Source organism: Eptatretus burgeri, chromosome 5 (assembly GCF_056783735.1).
Source record: "Eptatretus burgeri isolate ZD-2024b chromosome 5, Ebu_testis_v1, whole genome shotgun sequence".
NCBI lineage: Eukaryota > Metazoa > Chordata > Myxini > Myxiniformes > Myxinidae > Eptatretus > Eptatretus burgeri.
Window position 1 is genome coordinate 61,719,306 of NC_140965.1, and position 18,319 is coordinate 61,737,624.

The following is an 18,319-nucleotide window of genomic DNA, read 5'->3' on the forward strand; positions in this document are numbered from 1 at the left end:
TGACCTGGCTGATGCATTTGTCAAGAGAATCGACAAAATGATGAATTTGTACAGTGAAGGACGAATCATCTTTGACCGCTATATAACGGGATCTATGAAAGAAAAAACACGTTCCAAGCGAGCAGGCTCAGCACAACCAGTGAAGTTCACAATACAAGACGCGATGAACATACGCAATGTTCCTATGAAGCTTCTGCTATCTCATGTAGACACCAAGTCCCAGCTCACAGAATTTATTGGGAAACGATTGCTGAAACATTTCTCTGGGAGTAACAAAGGGCTTGTTGTTGTGTATGGGTCATCAGCATACACCAATGCAAACAACATCATCAGTCAGAATATGTCCACTCACAATCACGAGGAAGCTGACACACAGATCCCGCTTCATGTCATCGATGCAGCAAGACAAGGAACGTCAACGCGAGACATGTATGTGTGGTCCCCAGACACAGATGTGTTCTTGTTGTTGATAGAAATTGTTGCCAACCACACCATCCCAAGACAATTGAAGATATTAACTGGTAAAGGGAAATTCTTCCAGACAATTGACATCAAAGAGAAGTGCACTGCGATTGGAACGGAGAAGTCAAAGGCTTTGATAGGACTGCACAACTTCACTGGCGCGGATTGGGGTGGAAAATTCTTCAGTCTATCGATGAAAGTGTGGATAACCAAGTTCATGCAACTACCTTCAATCAGCAAGATTATCAAGACTTTCCAGATCTTTGGATGTCCAGACAGTCTTCCTGAAGCTGATGTTGTCAATGTCGAGACGTTCGTCTGCAGTGTATACTCCAGCAAAAGTTTGTGCATCACATTGCCAGATCTTCGATGGGAACTGTTCAAGGTCAAGAACTTGGAGGGTGAAAAGCTTCCACTGACGCGAAGCACTCTGAAACCTCACATACAGCGTGCCAACCTGATGTCCAAAAGAGACAAAACCTACCAAGAACCAAGGCCAAAGAACCTGCTCCCAGAGGGCAATGGATGGAAACTAAATGACGACAAAAACCTTGTACCAGTACAATGTCTTGAAAAGCCAGCACCACGTGTAGTACTTGAACAAGTTAGATGTGGATGCAAAGGTGCGTGCAAAGAGAAAGTGAACTGTTCATGCCATAAAAATCGCTTGCCATGCACAGAATTATGCAAATGCACCGACTGTGGAAACGTGAATGACTGCAGTATTTGTGACGAAGATGACATGGAGCCAATCAGTTAGCCAATGTATTAAGATCAGCAAATGACCCAATAAGATTCATTTAAGATTCTACATTCATTTAGTCTATTATTAGTATTCATCTAGATGTTGAGTGGAGTAATTACTGGTGGTAAAAGGTGGTATGAATGTGTGATGATTACAGAAAAGTATATTTTTATTTCCTTTATCTGTATGAATGCTATGAAGTCATGTCATGAATATTACATGTTTTATCATATAATACATTTGTCGTTTTTTATATATATATATAAATATATATATATATATATATATATATATATATATATATATATATATATATATATATATATATATATATATATATATATATATATATAAATATACACAATCATATCGTGTAAATATCACAGTATATGCCGAAATAATGTAGCAAAGGAAAGGCAATTCCTGACACTAACTGGTGCTGAGGTTGTTAAAATCTTCTAGTCACGGATGACACATTTCTGCATTGGATACTTATCTAGGAAGAACATACTTCATAAAATATTGCTACGTTACTATCATCGATTAGGCCTAGCATTCATTTATTGTACATATATTAAGTTAGAATTGTTTTATAGTAGGAGACAATCAAAGGTGCTGAAATGGACAAAATCTTAACCTGGTTCAGAGAAGGCGGATATCGTGGTTCACATACCCTGCATGTACAAATAATATATTTGTTAATACATCAATAATTATTCAGGATATCAACTAAATATTTGGTATATAAATGAATGATGATATGAGGAAGACACCTGATTTTTTCATAATTTTCCTATGAATATTTTAAAAGATAAAAATAGTTATAACAACACTAGCGCTTTCAGTTTGGGCGATAAACTGCGAAATGACGGTACCCCCGTTTAAGCCCCCACAAAAACCCAAATTCCCAAAAGTAAAATTGCCACCCAAGTTTTTCTGTTTATTAACACCCGAAAGATGGCATTTAAACAATAAAATCGCTTTTGGCATGCAATTCCCACGGCATGACACGGTGAACCATACTAAGATCGGAAAGAAAAATTGTTGACGGACGGACATTTGGTCCGGCTTTATTAGGTCATCTCGGTAGAGATGACCTAAAAAGGACTTTGTGCAATGTGCTGCACACGCGTTTTCAGGAAACCCCTTCCCCCAAACGCAAGGCCAACCACAATGTGCCAGCCATTGCACGGGGTGATTTCGTCTATCTTCGTTTTAAACATTTTTGAGAAAACTAAAGAATCTAACCGAGGGCAATTTAAAAATGCTTAACTAATAGCTCTCCAGTGACAGGAACAGCCAACAAACAAACATCTGAAACCCCTTCAATGAACCATTGCTAAGAAGTCCCGAGACATTGTGCAGCTTCCCCCGAAGGCCGGTGAGAACATACCTGCTCACGAAGTCCTGGAGTCGTAGACGGTTACCGCAGAAGTAATACGACCTTCGTAGACATAATCCAACAACACAAACAGCTGATCAGCAGGTCGTTGAGAATCCTTCTGATCAGATCTTCAAAGAGCCCAGGGACCTGTACGGCTTCTTTGCCCCACCATAGCATATTGGCGATTAACCTACCATAAGCCATTTGTGTTTCTGCATACACGTGATTGTGCAACACGTATTCGAGGAAGGAAATACGTCATTATGCAAGTGCTTGAGGGTGGGCGAAGCCTCGGGAGACGGGTAGAGCAACCACTTGCCAGATGTATAAGAAATTCCATATTTATCGTATTTTCACGATTACTTTAACCCCAAAAGAATTACGATTAATAATTGCAAAAACAGTCAAAAAATATCTGACAATCCATGTGAGTTTTGACATCAAAGGCTGCAATTGTGCTGTCATCTCGCAATATTTTGTGATCCTGATATTTTAATGCCCGAATTATAAAAGCTACGCTGCCTTTTGGAGGGGGGGAGGGGGAATTTTCATCCCCATGACCCCCTGCCTCGTATGCCCATGATTACAAATATAGTCAGAACACAAGTAATGAAAAGGTTTAGATAAAGCCACATTGATGGATGAGGAGGTACTCGACCAAGCTCGTCTTCATACTCACAAATAACCAAAATCCCAAATCCTAATCTCCAAATGTAGTCTCACCTCGCACCACCTCCTCCAAGCACTAAAGCTACGGCATTCCCCGTGAGGACTCGAGCCAGCCGTGAGAAGTCACTGTGCCTGTCTGGTGACTTTGTGAACACACGCTCGTACATCTCCCTCTATGTGTCAAAACAACAAATAAAAACATTTTTACATCCCATGCGCACATCATGTTATCATCCATACCATTACAAAAAGTGTCATGCTAAATATTTCCGAACTGTTTCCTCTGCATCCAGTATGGACAGCTAGTAAAAGTGAATGCAACACAAACCAGCTTAGGCAAACTCCGGCGGGAGAAGATGCGACGAGGACAGTGAATGTGCAAATGTGCAGAGCACCAGCTGCGCATGTTTAACCACTCCACTGTACGCGATGGCGACGGACCATCCTCTCGATGCAACAAGATGAGTTGCTTGAGTGCACGAACCGCTGTGTTTTCCAACATTCGCTCCAACTAATTAGAGAAATAACAGGTCAGGAAATGATATGGTGCATAAAAATGTTGGAGTCCATCAATTTATTAAATAGATAGGCAAGGTGGAGCATTGGTTAAAACATGGTGTGTAGGAGAAAAGGTGGTTGGGTTTGAGGGGAGGGGTTGCCACAGTATGTATGCAGAGGGTGGGGAAGGGTATCAGGTAGGGGGAGGAGGGTGAATTTTGGGCCATTTCCTTCTTCCATTAACCTCCATCTTGTAAAGAAAGAAATAATATGATGGACTTGTCCATCTCCCACACCAGCAACACTTCGGCATTGGCCATGCCCATGAGCCTGAAAGAAAATAATCTCTTCTGTCTCAACTAAACCTCCCTGTTACCGTAGATGTTAAACTGTTGCTCAACGATTACTCTTACTATGCTCCATTGCTAAGACGCATCCCTGCATCACAAGTGAAAGTTCAAACATAAACGTGTGTATTAAAACAAGTGCTTAGTTTGGCCCTTATATATGAACATTCACCCAAGAGAAAGACAATACGAAAGCACGATATGCATTGTTACCTCTGCCACAGAAGGAGTGCGGAGGTTATGTTTTCACCCCTGCCCATCTGAGAACAGGATATCTCAAAAAGTTGGGGATGGATTCAGACGAATTTTGGTGGAGAGGTTGGCTGTGACAATGACAAAATCATTAGATTTTGGTGAAGATCTGGATCCGGATCCTATAACTTTTCAAGTGATTCTTCACCAATTGATTAATCGGGCTAAAACCGATGTATAGCATGATATCTCAAAAAGTTATGAACGGATTCTGATGAAACTTGGTGGACAGGTTGGACGTGTGACAAGGAAGAATTGATTAGATTTTGGTGAAGATTTTATTGGGATCTGGATTCGGGAGTTTTTTTTAATTTTTCAAAGTTATTCTTCACCATTGAGATGGGCCAAAAACTATGTATTGCATGATACTTCAAAAGGTTGTGGATGAGTTATGACAAAAGCAGTTGGATGAGTTGGTTAGGTGACAAGAACAAGCCAATTCAATTTTGGTTCATGTCCGGATCCAGATCTGGTCCATCAGTGGGATACAAAATGTAAACTGTTAGCCTGGCAGATGTATGTGCTCTATTGAATTCTGTTCTAGTTTGCTAATATGTTTCAGGACAGATTAATTAATTATTTACAAGTGCTAGCGAAGAAACCGTCCATACGGGCAGGATAATACCCCAGGATTGGCATATTTTAGTCGGACTTGTAATATTTGTATAGCGTACAAATTTACACAGAGAGAATTTGCATCAGATATCAGCCAACCCCCAACTCTGAGCACCTGGGACTATTAATGATTTTTTTTTTTTACCGTCTATAACCTGTGTGCGCACCCTGAGTAGAACCAGCATTTTTCAATTTCTTCCATCCAGCAGTTCAGGAGTGCATAGAAGTCAAACAAACACATAAACATACATGCAGACTCTTCTCAAATTATACAAAGCATGATGGTTAAAGTATTTGGATTTTTTTTCAAAAAGTTTACTTTCTGCTTGGCCATATCATTCACTCAGAGGATGCTCTGGCACTGTTGTAAAATCGTGGAGAATCAGTTTGAGTTAGAAGTCATTTTGGAGGTACCGTTTTGGCATATTTAGATCGATAGTCCCATCTATTATCATTATCTTGGTATGCCCCATAAAATAAACACAAACTACAGTATCACTCATATTTAAAGATGAGGGACAAGGAGAAAAGAAAGAATAAGAGGCAGAGGGGAAAGAAGAAATATGGCGAACGGGGAGGTGGTGTTTCTTGTTTTTAAAGGGAAACCGAAATGCAAAAAATTGTTTGCTGAAAATCATTGAAAATCATTAATCACTATCTAATTTTAAATAAAAGGGAAAACAATGTTTGAAATGTTTTTACCAATCTCAAAGTGCTGAAAAAAAATCCCTAAAGTGTCAATTGTAGTGTAAATCACACACTGAAGGTTCTCAATCATGCATGTTGAAACTGATCAGTGGGATTTTGAAGAAACAATTAGAGACGAAATTAGTTATGGAAACTTTCAGGGGAATTGTAGAGCAGTATCATTTTGAGTTGTATGCGAGCGATTCAAACAAAGATGGCAACAATGGAGGTGTTCGTGAAGATGAAAATGCCGGTCACATGTTCACTTCTGATTGGTAGGTTTTGTTGATGGTTTTACAAGGGATTTTGCATTAATTGATAAATCACATATTGTTACAGCAGAAATACGGACAAAATGGGCGGCAAATGCTTTGTCCCACCATCACAGGCTGACCAGGTGTCATGCATGTTACGGGATCATCCCGTTTCATACTTTCCCAGGACACCATTTGTGTCTGTGGTTATGCCGTGCTGTGTTCCACTATCGTGTCCATGCTGTCATGCCATGTCGATATCCCACCATTGTGTGCATGCCTTGTCAGTACTGTGTCGTACCATGTTGATATGCCAAGTTTCAATTTTTTTCGTTGAGTGGTTTGAGAAAATTATGTCGAATTTTTTTTCCTTTAATCCAATATGGCTGCCATACCAAGGGTAACTATGACATCAGAGTTAACAATAAAATATTCTCAATGGGGAGTCCCTCCTATGTTTAAAGTTTCGCATCAATCGGACAAGCAGTTGCAGAGAAAAACATTTTAAAAGCAAAAATATATAGATGCAGACAACACACAGACATGGGCATTGCAATGGTCTCGCATCCCCTTTGAGGCGAGACTAATAATCATATTACCAACACGAGAACGGTAACTAACCTGCACCAAAACATCACAATATGTGAACTTTCCCAGACCTGCTTTTATTCCTCCTGTCTCCCTCACAATTCTCTTCTTTTTCTCAATTTTGTGTTTTACCCCACCCACCAGGTCTCCAATCTGTATGGAATATGTTGAAGATCGAGGACCAGGAATAATAGATCAGCAAACCAGACGACCTAATCGAAGACCAAATGTGAACTAAATAAAACGCTTTTAGGCACTCTAACATCTTTATTTGGTTTTGTTACAAATGCAATGAAAAAGCCCAAACCCAATGTAATAATCAGGGAGCACCTCGTTCACGTTACCTTTCTTTCCTCCTCCTCTTTCTGACTATCCTGAAGTCAATGCTGACTTTTGGTTGCTTGAAACCAGGGATCATTAACTGATTGTTGATTTTATAATTATGTCTCCAAAATCGAGACTTATGCTAGAATTAACTGAGAGAAGTGGAATGCAATGCAATGGCAGAAGGACTATTGAACAAGTGGACACAAAACAATGAATGAACAGAAGAAGAGAGAAGAGGGAAGGAAACATAGTAACTTGCGAGTAGAAACAGCGAGTAAGAAAAGGGTTAAAGGAGGAAAAAAAACATCATGGGTAAGGGATGGATGATTGCTTAAGATGGTGTTGTACTGTTCAGTTGAAAACCTACAGGGAAGGGTGGGATTTCACCGACTGAGGAAGGTGTTTCCACAAGCAGAATAAGAGGAACAAAGGAATGGAAGTGAGCAGTAAGTCTTGATTTTGTGAGTCACAAGAAGGTTGTTGGGAAATTTCACATGACAGAAAAAGGGGAGGGAAAAGGGATGAAAAAGATAAGGGAGCAAGACTGGAGAGTTGGTGGAAAACCACCCACCCGTCTGCATTAAGAGAGCAGCAGGGCCTGTCCTTCAGATTCTTTGTGGTAGATATCCAATCATGGTGAGAGTTTTAGATCCCAAAACATCCAGAAGACAGACAGATGTGAGGCAGGGCCACCATCCGAAACATGAGAACAGCATCCCCTGTGCTACGGACAAAGGCTTGTATGCTATAAGCTTGTATGCTTATATGCTACAAGTTCAGATTTCCAAAATTAGGACTTGGTATGAAAGAGCAAACCCAGTCTGTGAGTTTTTTGGAGGCCAGCTGTGAAATATGGGCAGCCTAGGAGAGGGTGTCACTAATGGCCAGGCCCAAATATTCAATAGGCTGAATCTGTGACAGTGGATTGATAGGTGAGTTCATTTGATGATCCTCACAGTGGCACAGGTGAGACTGAGATTTGCAAAGATTGAATAACAATTTCCAAGTGATAACCATTATTTGATCCTCATCAGGTCAGCAGAGATGAAATCCACTGCTAACAACCTGTCAGTAGCATGTGGTACCGTGAGGCTCATGTTGTGTCATCTGCAAAGAGGAAAATAGGGTTTTCAGTGTCAGAGTAGTCAATAAAAAATAAAAGGAACAGGACTGGGACCAAAACTTTGCCTTGGGCACTCTAGCTTCTGCTTGAAGAGGAGATGAGAATTGGCATCAATACGGGGATAAAGACGAGGGGTGAATATCTTGCACTACATTTGATATTATTTAACAAATTGACACCCACACCAAATGCCACAATGGTAATTTACCTTAGCATACAATTGCAAAAGGAAAACAAAAAAAAAGTAGAAGAAAAATTAAATTTAGCGTAACATCCAAAATAATCCAAAATCCAAAATATTTAATTATTGAAAAATCACAATTATGATCAAAGTGGTCATTATCTGGAGAGAATATAATAAAGGAATGAATGAAGCAAATCCCTTCATACATTGCCAACAGTGGGCTCTTGTTCTCCCAGGCCGACGATGAGGATGCAATCGGCTTGTCGAACACAACGTTGCGTCCATGGTGTCATACCACCATCTGTCTGGTACAGCACAATGCGATGCAGGTCTTCCTGCTGACCCAACCAGCTAGATAAGCGATACTCGTGAATGCTGAAGAGGTTAGGACAAGATGACAACATTTAGGTAGCTTGCAACATTGTCAACCATTTGTATATGTTAAATCTTTAATTCCAAATAAAAAAGGAGGTTTTTAAAGCAATAAAATAACTTTTAATGAGAAAAAACAATCGCTTTAAAAGATAATAGTTAAGAATGAGAAATATGTGCAAAAAAAGTAACAAAAGGTCATCAAATAATTCCAATTCAGAGCATGACTACCCCAGGTTTGAATGATTACTCCATTAAAAAGTTCATGACATTGTGTGGTTTAATACAAGCTCATCTGTGATAAAGTGTACACATGTGAAGTGTTTCCTTCAGGGTTCAAAAAAGTGGAAGACATGGGATAAGGATGAGATCAAAGAAATGTCTCATTGGTCAATTCATTCGGGTAATGTGTTTTACGAAAGGGACTTGCAGAACCTCGTGTTACATTGGATAAATTAATCAATGCTCACAATTTGAAAAGAAAGGCATATATGTGGTTATATAAATCATTATTCCCTGCAATAACTGCACCGTCACATGATTCCCTGCAATTATTGCACTATATTGGAGGGGAGCGGTGGAGAGGACCGAGTGATCCAGGTGCTCAAAGCCAGAGTCATGAACGAACGGTGGTCTACACAACACAGGCCTTCTGCACAAGTGCGTTGTCATGAAGGAAGAGCAGATAAATCTGGTCACCACCCTCAGCATTGTAGCTTGTGAGCCATGCAAACTCATCAGCAGAATACCCATTCTAAATGGAAAATCTCAACCTGTGATTAACATCTCAACCTGGGTAAACATTTTGTGGATTTGTCACATTGTCTGGCCATTTTGACCAATGGCCATTTCTTCAAGGCACTCACATGCAGGCATAAAATAGTCACCAGTTTCGCTTCTGTAAGGAATGAAGATGCACCTCCTCCATATGGATTGACACAAGGCGTTTGTGGATTTATTTGGAGCTAGCAACTTATTTGCATAAAAACATTACAACACCAACTTGTGCCATTTTAGCAAGCTCCATAATTATACAGTCATGTAGTCCTGGCCTTTACCCAAAAACAACAATGCCAAGTTCATGAAATGAATGGATTTTAACAAATACATATTTACAATGAAGAAAGAAAATAACCAGAAAGCATCTGAAAAAGCAAAGCCCGCCCGCTTTGGTCAAATGGTCAAAGGTACAGTTTAGCACAAGGAAGAAGTAGAAGTCCGAATTCAAATTCTTTAATTTGTATTGTCCATATTCTCATAATAATGCTTTATTGAAAATTTGATGACAAAAGTTCAAATGATAATTAACTTTCAGGTCAATTGGATGAAAATTGATGATTTTATACGACCTTTGACCTTTTGACCAAATTACTCATTTGACTTCTCCATTTTCTCAAAATAAAGCTTTGTTGAAAATATGATGACAAAAGTTAAAATGGTGTAAAAGTTATGGCCCGAACACACACAGACACACCGACAGACACACGTGATTTGAAAACCCCATCTCATGCTGTGTGGGGGACATGCTAAAAAAAATAAAACACACTTCAACACTGCTAACGAATAAACCTTTCCGAGACCAAGCAAACAAATCACAGCGTGTGTATACAGATTTAGGGTTCGGGTTTGCAACACGAGTGAACATAACCGACATATTGAGGAGGGGGGAGGAGTTGTGGTGGGACGTTGTACCTTAAAAAACAGGGCTACCCTGCCAGGATGCCGCCTCATGTTTTGGAAATGGTGCCGATGCTGAAAGTGACCAATTAGTTTTAAATATTGGTTAGTAACCTCATCGTATTAAAAAAAAAAAAAATTACCTTTTCGACTTTTAACCTCATCATATGAGAAAGAAACTTCGTTGGGCTTTACCCCCAAACACAGATACACAGACACACTCATTGCCCACGATTGGCTAGTACGTACCAAGGAACATTCACATCTCAGACACTAATAATAATAATAATAATAATGATAATATTAATAATAATAATAATAAATACCTTTTGGGGGTTGGTTCGTAAGTCTGGGTGTTTGTAAGTCGGGCGTTCGTAAGTAAAGGACTCCCTGTAATACATGTTCCCGTAAAAGAATCCTCAACATAAGAGGAGGCTATCAAAAGTCTTTCGTACGATTTGGCTGGGGTTTCAACTGCCAACCTCCCAAACTCAAGAGCTGACACTGACTGATACACCAGAGTGTCTGGTAAATGGGGAAAGAATAGATTGCTTGTTGTGATTGGGATGACATGAGATGGTGGTGTATCAAGTGCATGAAGCCCTGGACGGAAGAATGCAATTGAACCGTCTCAGGAAGGCAGATCCACAGACGGAAGAAAAGAGGAACAAAAGAACGGAGGTGTGCTGAAAGCCTTTATCAGCTCAATCAGATGAGGACACTGGAAGAAAGTGTACATCCTGGAGGAGCTGTGGGGGGTTGGAGTATTGATGGAGCATAGTGAGCTAGACTGGAGGAGTGGTGGTAAAAGATAGAGACGTAACCAACCTGTCTGCAATAACAGCGCAACAGGTCTTGTACTTCGGCATCATCGTGGCAGATGCCAGAGTTTTAGATTTCACAGCATAATGGAAAGACAAATGACGTGATGCTGGAGTGCTGAGTTTTCAAATGAAAATAATTCCAGCTGGCTAATTAATACATGACCTTCGGGGAGTGGGTAATCTGGCTGCCTATGCTGGTCTAAGTCTACACGTGTTGGTTGTCCACAATTTAGAATTACCTGTGTGAATATAAACAAAGCGTTCGAACCTGGTTTTAAAACAGGGAGCAAGCAGGTCATTTCTAGAGTCTAGAACAGAGGGTGCTGTGGGGTTCAGTTTTGCTTTGTTTGGTGGAAAAAGTACAAAGTTATGTGCTTTGAAAGTTCCACATGGCACAGAGTAAACGAGTATGGTCTTCATGCTGAAAACATCTGTACTCAATCCACCGACAGCGTTAACATGACCATGGACAACAGGTACAAAGTTGCAGAAATATCAGCCATCAAGTAATGTTGGTACTTTTTTGTAGTGATCATCCACAGAACATTCTTTTCTCACATTTCCAAAAAAAGAATCATAATTTGGATTCATCGTCGAGGCTCGTGGAAGATCTGGAATTAGTATACTGAATGGAAAAGGACACAAAAGAACAAAATGAACAGTTGAGAGGGAGGGGACATCAACAGCAAAGTTGAAAGCCAAGATAGAGGCAGACTTGGACAAACGATGGATGTGGGGAGGAATGGAGGGGCAGGAAAAGATGCATGGGGTGGACAACATGGATGCAGAAGGAAACTCTCAGGAGGGACAACTGGAAATTTGGAAGTAGGGATTGGGGTGAGGTGAGGAGGGGTTGTGGGTGGACGATGGTAGAAAAGATCATCATTTTGGATTGGGGATGATCCGATAGGGTGGCGAACAGCAGTCTTGAAGACCTGGAGGGAATACTTAAGACAACTTTCGTTTCTGCATTGCGAATCACCTGAAATGTGAGTAAATCAGGGGGAAAAAAAATGGAGCAATTGTTTCTGGGAAGAGGGAAGGCCATGTGCTCGATTCTTCAATTCTGGAAATATTGTTGCCGTTCTAGGAACCGCATGCATCCAACATAAAGTGGTCCCAAGACAGTTATTCCATTAATATACGTGTAGATTGTCCCTTCCCTTTTGTCGAGCAGGACAACAGGGGAGTGCATTGCGAGGATCTCATAGCTAGATTTGCTTACATCATTTCTTCTTCATTTAATTTCTAACTTCATTCCTACTCTTCTTTCCTGATTATTCCGGAGGTATATCTGAGCCACGTGTGCCATTCACTGTGAGATGGGTCCTCAGCAAAGGCCAAGCAAGCATTACGCTGGACACCGCTCCGTAAAAAAAACACAGCCTGCCAAATGCACGCGCCACGGTAATTTCCAACCAATGGACAGGAAACACACCCAGCACGACGCCCACGCTGCACGGAACACCGAGGCCGATAATAGAAAGGCAACCCCACGCCACGTCGTGCATGATACGGGCGGCACGTACTTTTCAACCCATTTCTGGACTAATTATATCGATCGGGTTTCGCCCCGCACACACGATAGCAGAATCGGGTGAAAGCGAGTGCTGGCCACGTGTGTCATGAAGAATCCACGCACACTGTGCAGAACGCGCTCTCAAAAGGCATACCCGTGCGCCGCTCGCGACACTTTGTTATCGTATAGAGCAGGGCACGAATGGACACATCTTACTGTCTGTGCTTGGGTTTGCCATAACATCGTACCTTTGGTCCTCGATGGTGGCCGCGGATGTTCCCCACGGACGGCGAACGTCTTCTCGCCTCTACAGCCAGCGAAGCTGCGATCGGGCTGAGGAATGTTGTACAGTGCGGGCCGCGTGGCGCATCATGGAGCAGGCACATTGACCAGCGCTGGTCAGGGGCACCCGAGTGAGCGTGCAGGACCGACGCCGCCCTCGGCCGGTCATCAGGACACGGCCCAGGGATTCTTGCAAGGTAATTCATGGTGCGGAGTTCGGTGTGGGCGATTCGTGTCATGTCGTGAGGTCGGAGAGGAATACTTTTGCAGCTTGGGGTCATCTTGCAGAAAATGGAATGTTGCGGTTTCCGGCCATCATGGCCAGGCCACGCAGGAGGTCGGGGCCAATCGGAGCGACCGATTCGGGTGACGACACAGCGCTTTGGGGTGGCTCACCGCCCCGTGAGGCCAATAAAGGTCCAAGCGGAGCCTTCAACCTCTCTCTGCCCTGCCTCACCTCCCACTCAAGCTGGACTTCGACTCCGCCTCCTCTTCTCCACCCAAACGACGCTGACTCCACCGACCCACCTGGCCCCCCTACCACTAAGTCCACTCGCTCTGGACTCCAACCTCGCAACTCAAGACACTCCTTCAAACCGACGGTCTCGACGCGAGACCCCCCCCCCCGAAGCAAGAGATGATCCGCCAGATGTCAGGGGGTACCGCACCACAGAGCATCCCACCAAACGTATTGGTGGTGCGTTCGGGCAAGCGTGCAAATGTACCGAGAGACCGTAGACTCAACTCCTCTACTGTCTTGCTGCAATACCTCCTCTTCATTCTGGTTTCTGTGTCTGTGTGTCCTGGCGCTTGTCCACATAATAAGACTGCAGAAGATTATCCATATATTAACACTGAAGGACTAATTTTGTGCTCCTCATAGCGGTCGCGTCACGTTTTTCTCGGTACTGTGACCTGGACTGAAGGAAACTTCGTACCTGTGAGAGTGCATCGCACATAGTGGCAATAGCCAAACTTCAACTCTGAAGCAGAATAAACACTTTTCGTTTTACATTCGTTTACATGGTGACGTGTGACGTCACCGCTGAGCGGTGTAAGGACGTCATGACATCATCGGTCATTCGCTGACGTCATTACGTCTGTCGTTGACAGACCGTCACCGCTGAGAGGTGTAATTCCACTCCTCCAAAATAGCGTCTGCAATGTAAAACCCTCTTCTGCACATGCTGACTACCTCAGAATGTGAATTTGACACAAAAAATGTCACAAGAAACATTGTATCTATATATGAATACTGAAGGACCAATTTTGTGCTCCTCCTAGCAGTCGCGTCACATTTTTCTCGGTACTGTGACCTGAGAAGTTTTGACACGGTGTTTGTACGTCAAAGGAGACACGTGCACAAATCAGGGGATTCACAAGGAGTAGTGCACACCAAAAACGTCGTGTACAAGGACGTTTTGTAGGCCTCATTAGGTAAGGCCATGGAGTACATCGACTGGGATCCGGCTCTTACAAGAGCCACCACTGGTTGTCATATTGGGCTCATGGAATGGAATCCGTCTGACGGGGTTTCGGCTAGTTATTATTATTATCATTATTGTTTCACGTTAAGTCTGCTCTGCATCTGCTTTTGTAAGTTGCTTGTACATTGCTGCACCTCTCACATTTCTTTATTTCCCTGCACAACACACTCCAATAAATCTATTGATCAAACAACATACCCTTCCTCACCTGCGTGTGAATAAATTATGATTAGGAATGTTCCCTGCTCGTTTTTGTCTTTTCGTTCATTGGTCCAGCATGGTCCGAATCTTAGCTAGGCCGGGACTTTATTCACAACAATCTGTTCCTTTTAGGCGGTACGTCCTTGGCAGTGTCGCTTGGCTGCATCCAATCCGGTAAAGTGATCCGGTCCGGTAAAGTGATCCGGTTCGGACAACGCGTACCGAGGGCGTTTTCCCCGGTAATTAAATCACGTGATTAATTAGGTAACCCGGTTCACCCATAGATGGGAGGTCCCTGGGTCATGCAGTTGAGTTATTGGCATCCACGGTCGGTTAGCGACCTGCCGCATCATGGAATTATCCGTGTGCGATGGCCGACAATTCCGGGGAGTCTGGTGGGAGCCGAGATAGCTTTCCCCCCTAGTGGTCTTCTCACCCGACCCCCGGCCCGCAACAATGTATACATTTTGTACAATGTGATCAAAATATTAATCTGATTCACAAAGACACCAAGACACCAAAGGTGGGAAAAGAGGGGGGGGGAGGCATGTGAATAAGAAATGTGGGGGCAATTAATGGATAGGGGGGAACTGTCCCATTTCACCAATTTTCAGAGGTGGGGGACTCTGACATTGTGCTCAAAATTTTTATTGATCTAAAATTTAATGAAAGCATGAAATGGGTGTAATGAGATCATTAAGAATCTCATTCATGCCTCAAAAAAATGCAATTCGTTATTATTTAGTGCAATCAATTTCATCTTGTATATTATTTCCGATATTGTGGTTTCGTGTCGCGCTATCTTCGACTTTGTTCTGCGCTCGAGTAACGTGATATTCGGCTTACATTAACTCAAAGACCATATGAGGTGCATGGTACAAAAAAAAAGTACATAAAATGGTTCTGAAACAGTGAAATCGTATTCCACTTACTGCATTAAAGTAAAATTACTACTGATACTCTGCGTCAGTTCCTTTCTCAAACACACCCACCCCAACATGTCACGCAGAGCGCGGGTTATGCTAGTATTAAATCAATTGACACAACACAAATATTTCATGAGAATCAAGAAATGTAGTTTTCTAGATGTTGTGTGTTTATTTTTAGATGTTAACTGCACCAATTATGCCATTGCAGTTCAAATTTACTGTTTCCCTTAGTGAACATGTGCATACATGCAATGGCAGGCAACTGTTTTGAGAAACACTCAGTCATGAAATTGGCAAATTAATTTTGGTAACGACTCAAACGGCGACCCAGGAATGACAAAACCAAAGCAACGCTCACAATACTTGAAGAAACATTGTCTTCTATAACCTATAGCCAACCTGTCGAGAGCTGCACCCCCGAGCTTTTCTTTGATGGTGTCACTGGTGAGAAGCAGAGTAGGTCCTGCAAGCATTAAAATCACAATGTTGAAATTAAAGTAGAATCCGCATGAAAACTGGAGTCATGAGAATCAGTTTGGTAGACGGGAATTAAAAGTTCATAGAGACGAGTACATGGATCACAAAAATTCAGACATCTGAGATTCGACATCAAAACCAAGATGAGAGTGCAAATAAAATTTAAAAGCAGCAAATAGGCAAGCCTACGGGTAAGCGGAAGGCAACAGGAACAATATTTTGATCAATCTCACCAATGGCATGGAGGGCGTGCATGAGCTCAAGGCCAAAAGCGGTGAGAGGTGCATCTTCCGAGGCTGGAAGTATTGCCACAGTAGACAAATTACTTGCTGGGTTGGCCACGGCATCCAAGTTGCCACTTGACGATGCTATATTAAGGACTGGGCCTGTGTACATTGAAGGGAGTATCATTTGAAGACAGAGAAAAACAAATTAATGTTAATATAAACAATCATTTATCTTTTTGTTCTTCTAAATGTTTTGAAGGCAAGAAGATATGGTGACTACTCATTTTAACCACAGTAAAATTTAATAAGTGAGTGAAAACTAAAATGGCACAACATTACAGAGATAACTCCAGTGAAGTCGATGGCACGCCATCACAAATCCCCACGCTTCCCACCTAAAGCAAAGTAGAAAGATGGCAAAAAGTTCCACCAGGAATGACCCAATATCAAATTTTGAGTTTAAAAAAAAAAATCTTCTGTTTTGACCCCTGTGAACCTAAGTCCCACTCCCTGGGGCATGAACCAGGGGTCGAATCCAAAAATTTGTTCCATATTTCATGCGTTACCCAATATTTATTGTAGAAATAAAGTTTCATTCAAAAATTATTTAAAATGTGCCCGTAATTGCATTTTTAGGTATTTAACCTGTTGACTGCAACCCAGGGCCTCAGTGGAACGGACACAAAAATGACACTGCTCTCGTACCTTCTTGCCATGTGGTGATCACAAACACCAAGTTTGGTGAATTTCTGCCCAACCGTTTAGGACAGGGGTTCCAAACCCAGTCACGACCCAAACTTGAAAAAAACAACCCTCAAAATCCTGGTTTCTGAGAGGGGTTTTTCACATTGAAAGCGTTTTCTCCAACAATTTTTATTGCAGGTACCGGTACCATTTGGGTCGTGAGGTGAATGTAATTTTAAATTTTGGGTAGAGAACAAAAAAAGTTTGGGAATGACTGGTTTAGAAGGAGACAGTGTGACAGACAGACCGACAGACAGACAGGCGGAGCCTAAATTGCAATATCCCCCCATTTTTTATGCATGGGGATAAAAATGATGAAACATCCACCTCCATGAAATAAGATTCAATGAGCCCTGATAATTACCCATAAGATTCAATGAGCGCTGATGATTACCCAATCCCATTCCCAATGCAGATATTTCTCACAAAGTTTCACAAAGAACAACCAGAATGGCACTCAGTAGAGCACGCACATACCTCCGCCAGGATGAACAGTTTACGTTCTGTATCCCACTGATAAGCCGGATCTGCATCCGGACTTGAACAAAATTAAATTGGCTTGTTGTTGTCACCTACCCAACTCATCCACCAAGTTTTGTCATAATCAGTCAATAAGTTTTTGAGATACCGTGCTCAGACAGACAGACAGACAGACAGACAAAACAGGGGTAAAAACATAATCTACGGCGGCGGAGGTAATAATGAAACCATTTGAAAGATGACTGCAGAGATTACTTATTTTGCAGAACATTGTTCTTACAAGTACGCAGATCTTATTTGCCACTTTGATCGATCGAGTGGATCCTTCAGCATGGTTGAAATGGATGGTCATTCTCTTTTGTTTGCACTCTATCGGTATTCCATGCAGTGTCCACTACTCAAGTTCGGATCATGCGTCTGGCATCCCAAGTTCCCCGGGTTTGAATCCAAGACTTTGCAAGTTAACCATAAATGGTGATTCCCATTATTCATTCTCACCTACAAGTGGACCTTTTCCACGAAGATTGCCCAGAATTTTTTGGCCCAACAGATGTATCAGTCGGGTAACAACCTGGAAAACAATAGTATTAATTGCCATTTGGCTGTTATAATGTGGCATAGTATCGGGAGGAGGGGGAAACATTTATCTGTCTTCTTCACTGTCTATTGCCTACAGACAGAAGCTCATGGAAGAGCTGTTTGAAGAGTTCCAAGCAGATACCTGGGGATATCGCCTTTTGATGGTGTTCAGTGCACCTTCCGGTAGCTTGGCCAGTTCTGAGTCCCGCACAGCATGCACTGTGGTTGCACGTGGCTGATGTGTCAAAGCTTCCACCTATATTGCAATGGTTTTACACCATGAGAGAAACCAGCAGCGTGTTAGCTCTTCAGGAATTATCCAAATCACATAATATCACACAAAAAGCCTCAATGAAGAAATTCAGGAGAAAACAAAGCAGGATAAA

The 18,319-nt window shown here is 42.0% G+C and overlaps 1 protein-coding gene across 6 annotated transcripts in view; it reads right to left on the reverse strand.

Annotated features, from left to right (window-relative positions):
• LOC147026534 (patatin-like phospholipase domain-containing protein 7) overlaps nt 1–18,319 on the reverse strand; it is a 243,036-nt gene that overhangs the window by 63,586 nt on the left and 161,131 nt on the right. For all 6 annotated transcript variants that reach the window (XR_015058386.1, XM_085882013.1, XM_085882011.1 and 3 more), the window contains exons 21-27: nt 18,076–18,189; nt 17,853–17,925; nt 16,137–16,289; nt 15,826–15,889; nt 8,342–8,510; nt 3,589–3,771; nt 3,315–3,433 (exon numbers count right to left, since the gene is read on the reverse strand). Coding sequence is in view for 5 of the 6 variants with exons in the window: in XM_085882013.1 (XP_085738139.1) it covers nt 3,315–3,433; nt 3,589–3,771; nt 8,342–8,510; nt 15,826–15,889; nt 16,137–16,289; nt 17,853–17,925; nt 18,076–18,189 (875 nt within the window). In the remaining variant the exon portion in view is untranslated. The remainder of the gene's footprint in view (nt 1–3,314; nt 3,434–3,588; nt 3,772–8,341; nt 8,511–15,825; nt 15,890–16,136; nt 16,290–17,852; nt 17,926–18,075; nt 18,190–18,319) is intronic.